We start from the raw sequence: 19,396 nt of genomic DNA, 5'->3' as shown, positions 1-19,396 counted from the left end.
ACAGCCGGGAGCGAAGGGCCTTGCTCCGGTGAAAATGGCTGGGAGTGAATGAGTTAAGAGCATTGTAAAATAAAAACATTAGCATTTTATAGCAGTTGAGCTAGTGTAATTTTGCTATGCAAGTTAGCCAATTGTTCTCTTGTTGTACATACATCCTCATTTATTTATTTTTTTAACACCGTTTGAGGCAAATTACTCGATTATTCGAACTAAAGAGTTCATCGATTAATCGACTCCTATAATAAATAAAATAATCGATAGCTGCAGCCCTAGTTAGGTCAAAATTGAACAACTATCAGCAAGAGAATTGACGCAAGAGACGTCTGCATTGTCGAAAACAATTAAAACAAAGGGCTCTAAGATCGTTCCCTGCGGAACTCCTGAACTGCTGACCATGCCTATTTCTGTGACGATTCACATTGTTCACGACACAAGGAGCCCGACTTCCTGGTTTATTTCGCGGAGGAGGATGGGGAACGCGTTAACACTGCAGAGGAAGGAAGGGAGGACGGAGTTGGAGCCGAGAAACAAACGGACAATAGCCGAAGGAAGGTTATTTATAAGAATGGACATTTTTTCATGCGTATGAACATCCGCGCTTGGGCTAGTTGCGATTCAGACTCACTCGTTGTGTTCCGCCGCTGCCGAGCAACAAGGTACTATTTACAGGGACAACATTCCCCCCCTCTGTTTCTGGGGATAACCCTCAGTGTCATGGCAACAGACCACCGGGAGGCCATGAATGTCCTTATATAGCCACGATCGCATGTGTGTGTGTGTGTGTGTCAGGGCCAGATGCTAAAAGCCGACCGAGCTGCCACCGACAGGCCTCTCCCGCCACATGCAAAGAGACAAAGTACACTCGAGTGGAAGTTTCTGTGCAGAAAAACAGGAAGTTCGAAGGACATCCACGCCTACGCGTCCTTGGTTTTGCTAGCGCTAACCTTGACTCCTTCAATGCGGAAGCCTAGCGTGGCGGTAGAGCTGATGGTTTCCCGCCACTGCATGTAACGGGGCTTGGTGACCGCTTTTTTCTGGTTCTCCTCGGCCGACGGCGCCTCAGGGTCCACCTCCACCATCTTCTGGTACATGTCCGGTCGCGGGGTGGGCTTCTTGCGGGCCTTGGTTAGCTCTTCCTCCAGATATGTTCTGGAGGACAAAGAAAATCATGTTGAGCTCAAACGGCGGCATGTGATTCAATAATAACGTGTTTGTCGGAAAAATCGATGATAGAGCATGAAGCGCCTGACCCGAGGACAGATTTGTCGGATAAACAAATAATTTGTTTTCATCACGAGTGTTTTTTTGGGTAATCAGAAGACTTTGTTTGTGCACTGTCACGATAACAACACTCAAAACTTAGGATTGAGTTTTTTTTCAACCCGTTCAGGCATAATTATGATTTTTTTTTCTTTTTCTTTTAGGGCACTCATTTAGTTCATAAGCTGCCATTGATGGTGCAAGATGTCAAATTCATTTTGAATGGTAGGTCAAAATGTCAGTCAATGTCCAGTCAAAATTAACTGGACGAATGACATGACAAAAATATGGGCAATCAAAGTTAATCCTTCTAGTTTATTTGAATTGGACGTCTCGTGGCAGTTAGTCAGAGACCTGGTAGCCACAGTAATAGGGCGGTAGATGGATCCTACACTTCTAGGGGCCTCCTCTTTATCTGGGCTGTTGGTTGCGGGGGTGGGGGGTCGGGCCTCCGTCTTGCGCTGCCCCATGGCAGCCTCTCGGCGTTCTTCCGCTCTCTTTTCTCCCTGGGCATCCTCTTTGAGCCCCGGCGTGATCGCCGGCAGGGCGGCGTGGCATCGCCCCCTATGGGTACGGATCCTTTCCTGCCCTAACCTAACCCTAGTTGGCCGTGGGGGTTGCAGTGGTAGGTGGTGGTCCGGGTGGGCGGTGACGCATCCCCATGTCCCTTCCCGAGGGCTGCTCAATAGGGGAGTGGATGGTCTGGTTGACCACCCAGGGTCCTGGGGGCATGACAGTGGCCCCTGTGCCAGATCTGTTGGGGGAGGGGTGTCCACCCTCGCTTCCACCTCTATTGGCTGGGGCGGTGCCGGAGCCCTGGGGCGGCCCCCGTGCAGCATTTCCAATTTTCTGTAGGACTATAGCATGTCTGAGAGGGTTCGTGTATGACTGTGCAATTAAACACACTCAGGTATAGATTGTTGGTGCCAGGATTGGCGATCAGGTAGCATAGAATAGGATGTCAAGATACAGTGCCCTCCATAATTATTGGCACCCCTGGTTAAGATGTGTTTTTTAGCTTCTAATATTTTCTTTTTATTCAAATAATATGGGACCTTAATGGAAAAAAAGAGAAAAATCCAACCTTCAATACAAGTGCATTTATTCAGTGGGGAAAAAAATCCCACATAAAGAAATAATTATTTGACATCAAATAATGTGTGTCACAATTATTAGCACCCCTGGTGTTAATACTTTGTACAACCCCCTTTTGCCAACAAAACAAGGTCTGGGGACTGAGATGGCCATGGGAGAAGCTTGATTTTGTGTCTGGTGAACCATTTCTGTGTAGATTTGGCCATATGTTTAGGGTCATTGTCTTGCTGAAAGATCCAGTGAGGACCCGTCTTCAGCTTTCGGGCAGAGGGCAACAGATTTTGATTTAAAATGTCCTGGTATTTCAAAGCAGTCATGATGCCATGCACCCTAACAAGGTTCCCAGGGCCTTTGGAAGCGAAACAGCCCCACAGCATCACTGACCCACCCCACTACTTCACAGTGGGTATGGGGTGCTTTTCAGTATGCGCATTTTTCTTGGCACGCCAGACCCACTTAGAGTGTTTGGTTCCAAAAAGCTCAATCTTGGTCTCATCTGACCAAAGCACACGGTCCAAGTTGAAGCCTGGGACCGTTGAAAGACCGTTTAAAAACACCTCGCAGATTTGCGAACGTTAAATGTTTGCCGGGTTGTTTTTTCAAATAAAGTTTTTTTGTTTTTTTTTAAAATATTGGGAAGTAGAAGGCCCCACACTTAACAGAAACGGAGGACATTTGCTGAGGACGTCTTCTTACCTCACTCCCATCTTGCAATCCATCACACACGGACAGTCAAACTCAGCCAGCAGGTCCTCCATCTGATTGTATTTTTGGCCGTCCTTCTCCACATCGCCATGGTAACCAGGTACATACGGACACAGCACATCCCGCATCAGGAGGGACAGACATCTCTGCTCGCACTCGCAGTGTTTCTAAAACCACATCATAGTCAGCATATCTTCAAGCGCCTTCAAACGTCGGGATGCGTTCAATGACTTACTTTTAAAATGCGGCCGTTGGCTCCTGCCTTGAAGCTCCCTGTTAACAGAGACGCGGTGTTAAACGGTCAAGCTAGGTTGAGCTGATCGGAACACGCGCTCGTGACATCCGTCTCGCTCCACTTTTTGCCGGACGTACACGATTCCTTTTAGGGACCTGACGCGCCATCGGTGGAGAACCACCGTCAATATGGCCTCGAGGACAAATGCTATTAAAGGACTATCGATGGAAACTCATGCTACTAGAAGCATATGCATTTTTTTAATTACAACCCCAATTCCAATGGTGTTGGGACATTGTATGAAATAAACATGACTAAAAACAAATCATGCAAATCATGTTCAACCTATATTTAATTGAATACAAGACAATGTTCAAACTGATAAATTTGATTGTTTTTAGAAAATCGTCATTAGCTTAGAGTGGTGGTTCTTAGCCTTGCTAAAAGTACCGAACCCCACAAGTTTCACATGTGAATTCACCGAACCCTAAACCATAAAGCAATTTTTTCTTTCAAATTCAAAACCAACATACAGTGGGGCAAATATGTATTTAGTCAACCACCAATTGTGCAAGTTCTCCTACGTGAAAAGATTAGAGGGGCCTGTAATTGTCAACATGGGTAAACCTCAACCATGAGAGTCAGAATGTGGGGGAAAAAAAACAGAAAATCACATGGTTTGATTTTTAAAGAATTGATTTGCAAATCATGGTGGAAAATAAGTATTTGGTCACCTACAAACAAGCAAGATTTCTGGCTGTCAAAGAGGTCTAACTTCTTCTAACGAGGTCTAACGAGGTCTAACAAGGCTCCATTCATTACCTGTATTAATGGCACCTGTTTTAACTCATTATCGGTATAAAAGACACCTGTCCACAATCTCAGTCAGTCACACTCCAAACTCCACTATGGCCAAGACCAAAGAGCTGTCGGAGGACACCAGAGACAAAATTGTAGACCTGCACCAGGCTGGAAAGATTGAATTTGCAATAGGTAAAACACTTGGTGTAAAGAAATCAACTGTGGGAGCAATTATTAGAAAATGGAAGACATACAAGACCACTGATAATCTCCCTCGATCTGGGGCTCCATACAAGATTTCACCCCGTGGCGTCAAAATGATTACAAGAACGGTGAGCAAAAATCCCAGAACCACACGGGGGGACCTAGTGAATGGCCTACAGAGAGCTGGGACCACAGTAACAAAGGCTACTATCAGTAACACAATGCGCCGCCAGGGACTCAAATCCTGCACTGCCAGACGTGTGCCCCTGCTGAAGAAAGTACACGTCCAGGCCCGCCTGCGGTTCGCTAGAGAGAATTTGGAGGATCCAGAAGAAGACTGGGAGAATGTGTTATGGTCAGATGAAACCAAAATAGAACTTTTTGGTAGAAACACAGGTTCTCGTGTTTGGAGGAGAAAGAATACTGAATTGCATCCAAAGAACACCGTACACAATGTGAAGCATGGGGGTGGAAACATCATGCTTTGGGGCTGTTTTTCTGCAAAGGGACCACGACAACTGATCTGTGTAAAGGAAAGAACGAATGGGGCCATGTATCGAGAGATTTTGAGTGAAAATCTCCTTCCATCAGCAAGGGCATTGAAGATGAGACGTGGCTGGGTCTTTCAGCATGACAATGATCCCAAACACACAGCCAGGGCAACAAAGGAGTGGCTTCGTAAGAGGCATTTCAAGGTCCTGGAGTGGCCTAGCCCGTCTCCAGATCTCAACCCCATAGAAAATCTGTGGAGGGAGTTGAAAGTTGGTATTGACCAAATACTTATTTTCCACCATGATTTGCAAATAAATTCTTTAAAAATCAAACAATGTGATTTTCTGTTTGTTTTTTTTCCCACATTCTGTCTCTCATGGTTGAGGTTTACCCATGTTGACAATTACAGGCCTCTTTAACATTTTCAAGTGGGTGAACTTGCACAATTAGTGGTTGACTAAATGCTTATTTGCCCCTCTGTATAAGCTGCACAAAGACTACTTTTCATTGTGTCAAAGTGTAATTTTGTCAGTGTTGTCCCATGACAAGATACTTAAATATCTGCAGCAATCCGAGGGGTGTACTCACTTTTGTGATACACTGTACATAAAATTCACACATTACTTGTATTTTTAGTTTTAAACACTGAATTACATTTAAAAATATGTGGTGTTCATGGCTCTCACAGCCTAAAAAGTTCCCAAACCCTACTCTAGGGGATCCAGACCTAGCCGGCCAGGTTTGAATTGTTATTTCCTTAATAAAACCAGTAAGCTTAGCTCATTGTTGCTTTCATTTTGTTCCTAAATTGTATTTTAATCATCTCATGTTCATTTTTTCTTCTTTTTTTTTCCTCTTTTTAATTCAGCCAATACTGTGGTTGAAGTTTGGGAGTCACTTCTAACAAGTGATTCTGCTTATTCAACAAAACACAAACAAATTTGTCATTTTGTCACCACATACCTGCATGCCCCGCCAGTTGTATCCAAGGATATTTCTTCTTGAATGACATGACGAACGGCGACCAATGAACCATGTTCTTGATCTTCTTCCATGACTTGTGCTACACAGATAAGAAATAAACATTTAGACATTGTAAAATAAGACACAAGAATAGAGATGTCCCGATCCGATATTTGGATCGGATCGGACGCCGATATGGGCAAAAAAATGCGCATCGGTATCGGATCGGCCGACACGGAAAAATTCCGATCCAGTTTTTTTTAAAGTCCGGTCCTGGTTTTCCAGCGCACTGATTTACATAATCCATTCCAGTTTTTGCTTCGGTTTCTCTAAAATCCGGTCCACATTTTACGGCACACCTTCAACACACTACATTACTGTCTCCCAATTTACTGGTAAAAATGTCAGCTGTGTGGGATCATTCCACCTTAAAGGACGAAAAAGACGAAGAGGCAGAGCGCAACATATGCCACAATAAAGTCAAGCGTGGTGGTAAAGCTGTAAGAAGTTTTAATTCAACCAACCTAATCAAGCATTTTGCGAAATACCTCCACAAACAATATAAGGTGTTTGTTAAGAAAATCGAAGACAAAAAGAAAGGTCCTACGCAACTAACACTGGCAGAAACTTTTGCTATGCGTGACAAACTGGCACTCGACAGTCGACAGTTGTTATTCCCTGGGATTTCGAGCCCAGGGAATAACAAGAGTCGAAGAATTCATTCTGGATGACGAGCCATTATCTCTCGTGAGTAAAGACGGACCATCCAACACTTAGAACAATGGTACAACATGCCCAGCCGTCATTACATCCTTGAGCGATTCGGCCGTGGAAGATTCGAGAACGATTCACAAACATCCAAATTCCGATTATTGAAATATGTCGAGAAAAGCGGAACTAATGCACAGCGTGGTCTTCGGGACGCAATGAGAAACGGACCGCATTGCGTCCCGAGAGTAAACATCATGCTTGTCAACGACCCGGGTAATGCCAATGCTCAACTCACGGCTTTAGCTCAACTCATGCCGCTGGATAAAAAACACAAGAATACCTGACTGCTGCTGACAGCCGCTACAAACTACGTCAACATCGTTTAACTGTAGGTAATAGATATCGTATGTATATACATAGTACTAGATGCAAAATGACAGACGGTGTTAGCAACATTGAAGTATGGAAAACTAGATGCGTTAGTAAACGGCTGCCATCTTAAAGCAGGAGACTTCCCTAGTAGGCTGTTGTGAACCTTCCAAGCAAACCTAATTCACTTTTTATCTAGAATACTCCTAAATCGGCAAAATCTTGACTTGAATCTATTTTTAAAACTTTCACATGTCGAAAGTAGACAGAAGGGAAATTATGGAATAACGGGAGCAATTTTAACAACTTTAACAGTTGATTCGCAAAATTAAATGAATTGAATGTAGTTTAAAGCTGCTGATACAGAATGGGGACTTGAGTATTTTATTTACTGTTTTAAAATGTTAACTTGATACTGAGATAGTCGTTTATTTAAACCTGAGAGGCTTTTTATACAATTATTGTAACAAATGCACGAAACATTAAAAGCATCTAATAGCTTGGGGGGGTTTGTGGGATTTTCCACTGAGGCTGTTGGTGTGTTTTGCTTTTTTAAGACAGTTTACAATATTATTTGCACGTTTTACTGACTGACTATGCCATTTCTGTTTGTTATTTATAATGTTTTGTGTTTGTCACTGAATAAACAGGTCAGTTTCTTGTTACCAACCGTTGTGTGTTATTCAAACTCACCTAATTCAGCTAGCTAGTTGATATCAAGAGTACTAAAACTCTTTTCAACATGAGTCTGACAACTAAGTAAGGAGGCTAAATAACTTTTAAACTTTAACACATGCTCAGATAGGCCGGTATCGGTATCGGCATCGGATCGGAAGTGCAAAAACCTGGATCGGGACATCCATACACAAGAACCACCACTTCTAGATCAGACGTGGATCTATTCAGGTTTATATGACGTTTATGACTAGATTTTTTCCACCTAATTCAGAGACCATATTCTGGAAATAATACTTCATGTTATGCTTATTCATCCTGTCTGTACTGTACAATAGCGAGTTAAACCACAGCTTTAGTGAATCTCCAGGGAAACAAACCTCTCAGGCTTTACTGCTTTTTTTCCCCGTACTTTAATCTTTCCGGAATGGCTAGCGAAACACTTTACACTTCTCCCGCATGGCCACTTTTTATTTCCAGAACACATGGACCCCCGCCCCCCCACCCCCTGGGGGTCCGGGGTTTCCCTTGGCAACGACAAAAACACTTGTGACGTCTCCCCGAGGGCTCTCCCCTTCCATTCGGAGCCATTTTGTAAACAAAATGATTTATGTCCGCCTCTTTAATTTTACGGTCATTGAGAGCCGGAGTAGAGGACACGAGAACCAAAGAAGGAAGACTCGTGACGTCAGCTTATATGGACCCGATGAAAATTTATGGGGTGAAACATGACTATCTATGGAGTTCACGCACACACTCATTGACGGTATTAAGTGGTGAGGAGTCACATGATGAAATCCTCGCTCACGGGCCACGGCTGATGAATCCATCACATGATGGCCATGAAAAGCATGGCTGATTACAGACTGGGACTTGCTGAACGAATTGGCGGTGCATTTCGCGGACGCTAAAATAACTTCAACTTAAAATTTAGTACTATGTATCTTAGAAAGTGGGTTTGGCTGTTTTATGCTTTCTGTCAAAGCCTATTAAGACATGTTAGACATATATATGCTGGGATATGTGTTGTGAGAGGTCATTTTTTTGTTTCTTTTAAAAGGATCCACAGATAGAAAGACTTGTAGTTCTTAAAAGATAAACGTTAATATAAGTTAAAATAATTTGATATTGAAACCCATCTTGATTTTTTTCGTTGTTATACAATTTGTAAAATTAGCTTAACTAGTGGGTCGCCATTGTTGTGACTCTTGTGATGTCACATGGCTACGCTGTCGGGCTTCCAGAGGATGAGGAACATTAATGAGCATGACAACACTTTTGAAAACAGCAGCAAAAGCAAAATGAACAGGAAAGACAGGATGAGACACGACAAAAGTAGGACAAAACCGGTGTTCTGCCAAAATGTGCTAAACCGGCGGAACGTCCTACAAGAGGCGAATCTGACACCCCAAAGTACTATCGTGCGCTTTCAGCTTGTTTTGTTTAGATGCATCAGACAGAACATACTACTGGCATACATCCGGCATTGGGCAGGGCTGCAATAAACTATTAATTTGACAGTGGATTATTCGTCAATTATTTTTGGAATAATACGATAATTTAGTTCAAATGAATAAATCACTGTTGATTGTTATGTTACTCTAGGGTTAATGTTTTTTGCTGGAAACAAAACAAAAATTATGTACTTAAAAAAGCTGGATTATAAATGCTAAGTAACTGTATGATTGTTAACTAGAGCAAAAGCAGGTTTGTCCAAATTTTAAATGTTGATTAATTAGATAATTAATCAGTCTGCTTTTATTTAAGAGTCCAGAAATCAGACAATATTTACAGTTTTCTTTTTGTTTTTATTTGTAAAAATTTAATCAATACAAATTGATGAAAAAAAAAATGTTTTTCCTTCCAAAAACTAATGAAATAAAAATATAGTGTTCATAGTTTAGAGGCTAAAAAAAACAAAAACAAAACAATTTTTTGGGACAATTTCTGTATTCACTGACGACTGCAGAAATTTGAAAATATCTTGTTTTCACTTTTGTGTTTAAAATATTTAAAATCAATTACTATACAAAAATTCCAAATAATAAAAAAGGGTATATTTGTGTTGTTTTTTTGTCTTTTGACAAATGACCGAAAATTTAATAAAATTAAATCCAATTTAGAAGAAAAAGTTTACTGTTGACAGGCTCAAAAAAGAGGATCAGTAGCTTTTTCAAATCAACAATGTCTCTAAACGATTAATCTACCATAAAAATACCGTAGGTGTCGATTAATTTGATAATTGATGAGTTAATCATGTTAGGCCTAGATGTGACTACAATCATATACGCTGTAAAATGTCCTTATCATTTGTGAATTTTCCATACGTTGCCAGATTCAAAACACTGACGCAGTTCAATCTCATTAACTCATTTCCTGCCACTGATGTCAAATGATCACTCGCAGTCCAAATAGATTGGACGTCTATCGCCGTCAATGGCAGCCGATGAGTTAAACAAGCATTCTTACAGGTTTTAAAGAAGTCTAACACAGCATTGTTTTTGTTGTCGACAATACCTGCAAATGGACCACGGTAACAACCAAAACTGCGGCGACTGACGCAATGGCGCTCCACATCGAGTACGACCACGACATGGTGGCTTCTCTGGCAGCACTAGCCAACCGTGCGGATGCTGCCGGACAGTCCATACTCGCAAACACCACGTGGACGCCCGATAAACAACCGTGCATCATTTGATTGGCAAAACAACCCACCGGCAATCTTGACATGCAAACGTGTGTGTAGGTCACCGCAATGGCGGAAACAACAAGGATAGGACTTTAAATCCATGCCCTTAATCCAACATGGGGATAATTAACGATCAGTTCGTTAGCACATTATTGGGTTGTTAGAACTGGCTGTTTTCTGTTGAAAATGTATCATTTTACGCTAATTCAGGGTTTCCTCTGGTGCTTTATAAGCCTGGTGGGTTGCCAGGGTTTTCCTGCTCCGCCCCATATTCATATTTTAACTGCATTTTAACCGCGTTAACCATATTTGAAAGCGCAATGGTCAATATTTCAATAAACCTGTCCGAGCTCTCTGCCACTTGGTAAAAATTTTCTTGATGAGAAGTATTGTCTGATGTGCATTATGGCTCGGTCAGAAGAGCTGTCTGAAGACCTGCGATCAAGGATTGTTGATGTGTATAAAGTTGGGAAAGGATACGAAACCAACTCTAACATTCTGAATGATCATCAATCGGCAGTCAGAGTTGTCGAAAAATGGAGTGAGTTTGGCACTGTTGCTTCTCTCCCAAGGAGTGGCCGTCCACCAAAGATGACACCGACAGTTCGGCGCAGAATACCCAGAGAGGTAAAAAAAGAACCCTAGAGTGCCTAACCCTCTGCCTAAGGAGGCTTTTACCAAACAATTTAATTCAGGTGTGTGCCCAATCACTGATGAGTGGTTTAAAGCTGCCCTGCCCACTATAAAACACACACCTGGTAAGAACTGTCTTGATGAGAAGCATTGTCTGATGTGCATCACGGCTCGGTCAAAAGAGCTGTCTGAAAACCATCTCTAAAAGTCTGGATGTTCATCAATCGACAGTCAGAGAAGTTGTCTTCAAATGGAGAGAGTTTGGCACTGTTACTTCTTTCCCAAGAAGTGGCCGTCCACCAAAGATGACGCCAAGAGTTCAGTGCAGAATACTAAAAGAGGTAAAAAAGAACCCTAGAGTGTCTGCTAAAGACTTACAGAACTCACTGGCACAGTCCAATATCTCTGTGCACATATCAACCATATGTAAAACTACAGCCAGCCCAGAATGGTGTTCATGGGAGGGCTCCACAGAGGAGGCCACTGCTGTCTAAAAAAACACATTATTGCTCGTTTAATGTTGTAAAAAGGCACTTGGACACTCGACAGAAGCCCTGGCAAAATATTTTGTGTACTGATGAAACCAAAGTTGAATTGTTTGGAAGTAACACACAACGTCATGTGTGGAGGGAAAATGGAACAGCTCACCAACACCAATACCTCATCCCCACCATGAAGCATGGTGGAGGGAGCATCATGATTTGGGGCTGTTTTGCTACCTTCGGGCCTGGACAACTTGCAATCATTAAGGGATGAATGAATTCTGAAAGTTTATCAGGATGTTTTGCATGAAAACCTGAGGCTGTCTGTCAGACAGTTGAAGCTAAAAGAGGATGGATACTGCAACAAGACTATGATCCAAAACACAGAAATAAATCAACTGCAGGACTCCAAGGAGGAAGCCACTGCTGTCTAAAAAAAAAAAAAACATTGTTGCTCGTTTAATGTTCGCAAAAAGGCAGTTGGACACTCCACAAAAGTTTTGGCAAAATATTTTGTGGACTGATGAAGCTAAAGTTGAATTATTTGGGAGTAATATACAACGTCATATCGTCATTAAAATATGAAAACCTATAAAATGTTTGGGTGGTTCTAGTTATAGCAGACACTGTTTTTTCATCTGTGTGATTTTAACAAAGATCAGATCATATTATTTGATGGTGATTTTGTGCAGAAATGTGAGAAATTCCAAAAGGTTCAGATACTTTTTTTATACCACAGTATATGGTCACACCCTGACTGTACAGTGACAATAAAGGCTTTCCTTTCTATTCTATTCTATTTGAGAATTTCTGTCAATGTGACATTTTTAAAAATGAAATTTCCAAAAATATTTAGGCATGTGGCTAAGGTTAGGTTAGGCAATACAACCAGAAAAGACACCAACATTAGAGAGAGAGAGAGAGAGAGAGAGAGAGAGAGAGAGAGAGAGAGAGCAGCAGAGGAACTTCTTGCAGACAGGAAGTGGAGGGGGGAGAGAGGGGGATGCCACTTGCCTCAGCGACAGTATTTTCCACATCCGCCGGTAACTACAAACAAAAAAAAAAGCAAGAGAGGCCTTGGCCTCTGTAAACAACGCAACAGCAAAAGTGAAGGACGTAAAAGCCGACGCGTGAATGTGTCAACTGTAGGGCTGCAGCTATCGAATATTTTAGTAATCGAGTAATCGACTGAAAATTCTATCGATTAATCGAGTAATCGGATAAAACAAATATATTTTTAGGTGAAGAGCAATTATAAATATACATGAGAAAACAAGACATTTCATCAAATCTTGAACCATTTTCAGTCAATCAATGTCTTCATTTTCAATGTATATTGTTGAAAACAGCCAACAATTGCATCTCAAACTGTAACTAGAATTTTAAAAAAATGACTAATTCACTGCTTTCACTCGAAAACTTTTTAGATCTTATATATATACGTAAATATCTTACCTAAAAATGCCGTTACGCTTGATTAAACACATCACTTTTTCCCCACGTGTTTCAATTGAATTTCTATTGGTGTCAAGCCATTTTTAAGTTCTAGTTAAGTTTTAAGTTAGTCTAAACTGTAAGTCCTGTTAGGATTTTGAGTTTTTGCAGTGTTCAAAATAAATGTATGATACAGGCTGTATTGGAGCACATTAGGGACCAGTGCTACTTGGTGTTTTAGCCAGCAATGACTACTGAGCTAAAATTGATAATTAGCATGATTAAGTTTTTATTTTACACCCTCATCACTCCACAATGCTAAGTTATGTTAAAGCCTGTATGTAAGACACGTTAGCCACGCATCGACAGTGGTCATAATTAATAGAAACCTAGCCCTCCGCAGGGCTAACGTTACGTGAGCTAGTAATGACAGTAACGTTAATCTTATTTATTAGCGCTTAGAGCTCTTTATTAGCGCTTAGAGCTCTTTATTAGCGCTTAGCGCTCTACTGCTTTAAGATGGCGGCTGTTTGCTAACGCTGCCCAGAGGCGGCCGAGTCTGATAGGTGCATCTAGGTCAACATACATGTGATCTTTATGAGACGCAGCAGACGCTAATGGCAAGTAGCATCGTGCGGGCTAGTATTTAACAACGTCGGCGTCGCTTGTAGCGGCTTTCAGCTGCAGTAAGTTTTTTTTTTTCCCTTCTTCCTCCCCGCACGTGACATCAGCACGTTGTCCCGCATTAAAAGTAGTCCGAGCAAAACGTGATGCTTAGAGCTGTCAAAATAAACGATTACTCGAGGTGAATAAAATTACTCGGATCAGTTTTTAAACTCGAGTTACTCGAGTTGCTCGAGTATTCGTTTCAGCTCTAGTCAACTGTACTATTTGCAATGTGTCTCATAACATTCAAAAATGGATTGGACGTCTATCGCCGTCAATGGTAGACAATGAATCCATAGCAAAGATTATGCTTGATGTATCTTTAAGCGTTAAACTAGTGCTTTGCTCAATAAATCAGTCCAAAAGTATATTAAAGGTTTACTTGGGTTTATGTTTGTTTGACATCATCGCCGTCAATAGCAGTAAATGAGTTCAAAATTACATATGTTTATTACATATCTATAAACTATATATATTGTACGTATATATACTTACGAGTGAGATAAAGACTGGTTTTCATCTTTACTTCGGGTAGCTTTATTATTTTTGGTAATCACTGTCATTCATTCATCTTCTGTGCCGCATATCCACACAAGGGCAGCGGGGGTGCTGGAGCCGATCCCAGCTAACTATAGGCAGGGTTTATCCCTGTCAGTGGCGGCAAATCTATTTAAAATCAGTGATTTATGTGTTCCTTGGATTATTTTTGATAAATTTTTTCGTTAAATCACTTGTCATCAATGGAAACGTTTATTTGGGCTATCTCGGTTATGTTTTTTTTCCCCGTCTTCCACCTTCTATTGGTATTTTTTCATCTTTACTTCGATTTCTGAAGGAATCTGACTTTGTAGCAAGATCGCCGGAATCGCGGCAGCCTAACTGCCGGCCCCACGCTGGCGAAGCTCCATCGACCCGGGCCAGCGAGACACCGACAACCCGGCCAGAAGGCCAAACTCCGCGCGTTCACCTTAGTCTTTTAGCCCTACCTTAGTCTTTTTACCATTTTGAAAGGTTTAAAAAAGGCTCACCGAGAACAAGTTGACAGTTTATTCGGGTCGACAGCGATCAAACAGAAAGGCGAAACAGACACATACTCAGGCGAGAAGGCAAACTCGTTCAAAGGTCACCATATCACACGTTCACAAAAGGTTCCCGAGAAAAAATGGCAACGCTTAGTTGAACATTCAGTCTTTTGAAGGCTCTCGTGGAGCGGGCCGTGGGCAGGAAGAAGGGTGTGTTTGGGATTATTGTCTGTTTGTGGATTGGACAGGAGGATTCAGGAGTTACAACAACACAATGAGGGTTGCAAAATCAAATCCTCAACAAAGGTTGAGGATTTTGCCACCTCAGCGTTAAAGGGGCCCTTGGAGTCTTATCAGTCATGTTATCTATTGGATATCGGGCGTTCTTCGGTGTTCCTTTTGTTGGGACCCGGGCGTCCCGCCATTTGTTCAGGACTGTCCGGGAGAACTGATTGCGAGAGTTGGTGATGCAGATGTGGGCTTGTCAGCGTCAATCTTGCTCATGACGCACACGTCGGGCTTCCGTGATAAGAAGGGGTCGTGTATCTTTTATGCACTCTGCTTGTTTTCCTTAAACTATGATATTAGTGCTTTTTATTTTATATTGTATGTGTTAGAGTAATAGCAATTAAAAGCAATTTTTACCAAACAATTTAAGTCAGGTGTGTGCCCAATCACTGATAAGTGGTTTAAAGCTGCCCTGCCCACTACAAAACACACACCTGGTAAGAATTGTCTTGATGAGAAGTATTGTCTGATGTGCATCCTGGCTCGGTCAAAAGAGCTGTCTGAAGACCTGCGATCAAGGATTGTTGATTTGTATAAAGCTGGGAAAGGATACAAAACCATCTCTAAAAGTCTGAATGTTCATCAACCGACAGTAAAGGAAGTTGTCTACAAATGGCGGGAGTTTGGCACTGTTGCTTCTCTCCCAAGGAGTGGCCGTCCACTAAAGATGATGCCAAGAGTTTAGCACAGAATACTCAGAGAGGTAAAAAAGAACCTTAGAGTGTCTGCTATAGAGTGACAGAAATCACTGGCACGGTCCAATATCTCTGTGCACACATCAACTATATATAAAACTAGGGCCAAGAACGGTGTTCATGGGAGGACTCCACAGACGAAGCCACTGCGGTCTAAAAAAAAAAGAAACATTGTTGCTCGTTTAATGTTTGCAAAAAGGCACTTGGACACTCAACAGAGGTCTTGGCAAAATATTTTGTGGACTAATGAAACATAAGTTGAATTGTTTGGGAGTAACACACAACGTAATCTGGGGAGGAAAAATGGAACAGCTCACCAACATCAACACCGTGAAGCATGGTGGACGGATCTACATGATTTGGGGCTGTTTTTCTGCCTCAGGGCCTGGACAACATGCAATCATTAAGGGAAGAATGAATTCAAAAGTTTATCAGGATGTTTTGCAGGAAAACCTGATGCCGTCTGTCAGACAGTTGAAGCTAAAAAGAGTATGGATGCTGCAGCAAGACAATGATCCAAAACACAGAAGTAAATCAACTTCAGAATGGTTTCAGAAGAACAAAATATACGTTCTGGAGTGGCCAGGTGAAAGTCCAGACTTGAACCCTATTGAGATGCTGTGGCACGACCTAAAGACAGCGATTCTTGCCAGACATCCCAGGAATCTGACTGAACTACAGCAGTTTTGTAGAGAAGAATGGGCCAAGATTAGTTCTGATCGATGTGCCAGACCGATCTGCAGCTGCAGGGAGCGTCTGGTTAAAGTTATTGCTGCAAAAGGGGGGCCACAAAATATTAAATGTGATGGTTCACTTACTTATTTTTCCCCCTTCTGTTAATGTTTGCATAATATCCTCATTAAATATGGAAACCTATGAATGTTTTGATAGTTTTAGTTAAAGCAGACACTGTTTTTTCATCTGTGTGATTTTGACAAAAATCCGATCACATTGGATGGTGATTTTATTCAGAAATGTGAGAGATTCCAAAAGGTTCAGATACTTTTTCATACCACTGTATGTATACTTGAGTTATCATTGTTGGACATCTATCACACTCAGTAGCAGCAAATGAGTTAAAAACTAAATAACAGTATTGGCCTGAATTGGTCATTTATTCATTTATTTATTTTTTCTGGGCTGATGAATGGACTGGGCTTTTGCAACATTTGTGTATAGTTAATATGCAGGGTTATATGGTGAGATTGTATATGTGTTAAACAAGAATGTATGTATTTAAATGTAAGGAATGGAACTGATGTGTCAGGACTTAAGGACAAGGGGTGGGAGTAAAATAAATTTTTACTTCTTCTCACTCCTTTCCGAATACTCATATTTTGTTTTCCTTTTTTTCATTATTGTCACTGATTATTGGTACCTATGTATTAAGTATTCGAAATAAACGTGTTCAATCAATCAATCAATCAATTGATCGATCAGTCAATCAATCAATATAAGACGGTGTGACGGTAAACCCTAAACCCTAACCCTAACCCGTTTTTTGCATTGAAATAACACTGAAAAAGAGGGAGTCGTCTTATATTCGCGGTCTAGACATAATACCCATTCACGACGGTAGATGGCGCCAGATATCATTGAAGCGATGTTCTGTTATGACAGATCTCAGCTACTCTCCCCATTCACGACGCTAGATGGCGCCAGATATCATTGACGCAAGCGATGTTCTGTCATGACAGATCTCAGCTACTCTCAAGTTTAACCAGTTTGCATTATTTTATTGCAATGTTTTTCCTTATTCAGATTTGTTTCAAGACTACAGTTAATTAGACTTCACTTTGATGGTTAATGCAGTTATTGCAATTTTGTTGTTTTATCACAATTGATTGGTTTCTTTACATTTTAAAAACCAGAAGCCATTTACGAATGTGATTGCACTTTAGTTTACATATTTAAATGTTCAGATATTAAGATTTGAATGAGGCAAAATAACATGCTCTCAAATATGTTGTTATAATCATTTGTTTCGGATGCACTGTAATTATTTTCTGTATAAAAATCAATTTGGTGTCTTTTTTCAAACTTGAGTCTTGAAAAAGAGGGGGTCGTCTTATAATCAGGGCCGTCTTATATTCAGGCCAATACGGTAAATATGTTCTTGGCTTACTTTAGTCACATTTTCTTAGTTAAAAAATTGCATTTTATATGTTTGTTTGGGTTATTTTTGCTATTTTCAGTCTAAATGGACTCGACAGCACATAGCATTGTTTTGTGAAAAAAAAAAATTTAATTGGGGAAATGTTGGCCATATGGGGAATCGCAAAAAAAAAAAACCTGAGAAAAGGTTAACCGCAGGTGACAAGTGTGTAATGTTGTAACGTTTAAAAAAAAAAAAAAAAAAGGAGGGGTTGAGGGGGAGACTTATACAGAGTGATGCTTTCACACAGGAGGAAACAACAACGCTGCTATCGCTCACCGCCAGCTCTTCTTGCAGTAGGCAAACAATGTCTGCAGAGTTTAGAGTAGTGAGGAACACACACTTCGACGACTTCTCACACACACGCGGTTAAAATTAGAATGCGGTGCGACTATGCGTGTGTGTGTGGTCCAAGCCTCTTGGAGAAAAGTCTCCCTTCTTTGTAAAAATAAATTTCTCTGGCAAGTGGATGTGCATTTTAACAATAGCAGTGCGCAACTTTTCATAAATAGACAAGTCTTATTTACGGGCTGTTAACGTCTATTGACTGGTGTTTCCCTCACTGTAAAGTTGCAGAGGTGCACACACAGCTGTAAGAGGGAAACTCGGTTTGACGTCACAAGGTTGCCTAGCGACGGGTCGCTGTGGTAGTGAATATTTTCCACTGCGGCGCACAAAGTGCAGCGTGTGTTTTATTGTTCTACTTTGTCAATGTAGTGTTTGCAAGACGGGTGTATTTTACAGAGTCAACTCTTTGGGTGCGGTTGAAAAATGTTGTAATGCATAGTAATGTAGTGTAGGCCTGCAAAATATATCCTTTGAACATCACCATCGCGATGTGTGCACGCGCAAAAGTCCTATCGCGGGAGGTGTTTTTAGTTGTTTTTTTTTAAAACATGTAAATGTTGTCATAATATTCAATTTTGTAAGCCTCAAGAGAGCAAGAAAGATTTATTAATAAAGATGTCCCGATCACGTCATTTTCAAAGTATCGGAATCGGCAAAAAAATATCGGCCTTTTTTTAATATATATATATTTTTTATTTAAATCGTTTTCTAATTGTATTTAACGTTACAGACAAAATCTCTTAACACTCATCCAGAGTAGTTTTGGCTTAAAGTAGGGCTATCAAATTTATTGCGTTAGCGGCGGCAATTAATTTTTTAAAATTAATCACGTTAAGTAATTAACGCATGCGCTGCATGACCCACTCACGCATTGTCACGTTCAATCTATAAAGACGCCGTTTTACCTATAGATAGCGCTAATAGGCAGCGTATAATGAGTACAGAGAATTTTGACAGCCTTTGGAACCATTTTTTATGTGACTCAAGCCTTAAAATGCCTCTCTCTCAGGAATTAAAATAAAGTGGGAGGCAATTTGGGGAAGAAAGGTAGTAGTTGATCATTTTCTTAACACCCTATGTTCTTTCCCAACGCAGAGAAGATATATCAATTGGTGCCCCTACGCACAGTCATGGTTGCACTTCCCATCATGCATTTGGGCAGAAGTTAAATGGCTGCAGTATCATTTACTGAAAGCTCAACAAATACACTAGATGGCAATATTTAGTCACAATATACAAAGTCACATTTATCCTTTAAGAATTACCGGTCTTTCTATCCGTGGATCCCTCTCACGGAAAGAATGTTAATAATGTAAATGCCATCTTGATGATTTATTGTCATAATAAACAAATACAGCACTTACAGTATGTACTGTATGTTGAATGTATATATTCATCCGAGTTTTATTCATTTTTTTCTTAATGCATTGCCAAAATGTATATGATCGGGAAAAATTATCGGGAATGACTGGAA

General features: G+C 41.0%; 1 protein-coding gene across 2 annotated transcripts in view; it reads right to left on the bottom strand.

The window, feature by feature from the left end:
- The window catches only part of itpkb (inositol-trisphosphate 3-kinase B), a 54,520-nt gene that overhangs the window by 14,180 nt on the left and 20,944 nt on the right, over window positions 1-19,396 (bottom strand). For both annotated transcript variants that reach the window (XM_057823090.1, XM_057823091.1), the window contains 4 exons: window positions 5,756-5,855; window positions 3,296-3,333; window positions 3,052-3,227; window positions 945-1,149 (listed from right to left, as the gene is read on the bottom strand). In XM_057823090.1, the coding sequence (XP_057679073.1) occupies window positions 945-1,149; window positions 3,052-3,227; window positions 3,296-3,333; window positions 5,756-5,855 (519 nt within the window). The remainder of the gene's footprint in view (window positions 1-944; window positions 1,150-3,051; window positions 3,228-3,295; window positions 3,334-5,755; window positions 5,856-19,396) is intronic.

This window comes from Corythoichthys intestinalis, chromosome 19 (assembly GCF_030265065.1).
Source record: "Corythoichthys intestinalis isolate RoL2023-P3 chromosome 19, ASM3026506v1, whole genome shotgun sequence".
Classification (NCBI taxonomy): Eukaryota; Metazoa; Chordata; class Actinopteri; order Syngnathiformes; family Syngnathidae; genus Corythoichthys; species Corythoichthys intestinalis.
This window is presented reverse-complemented; position numbering and strand designations above follow the sequence as displayed.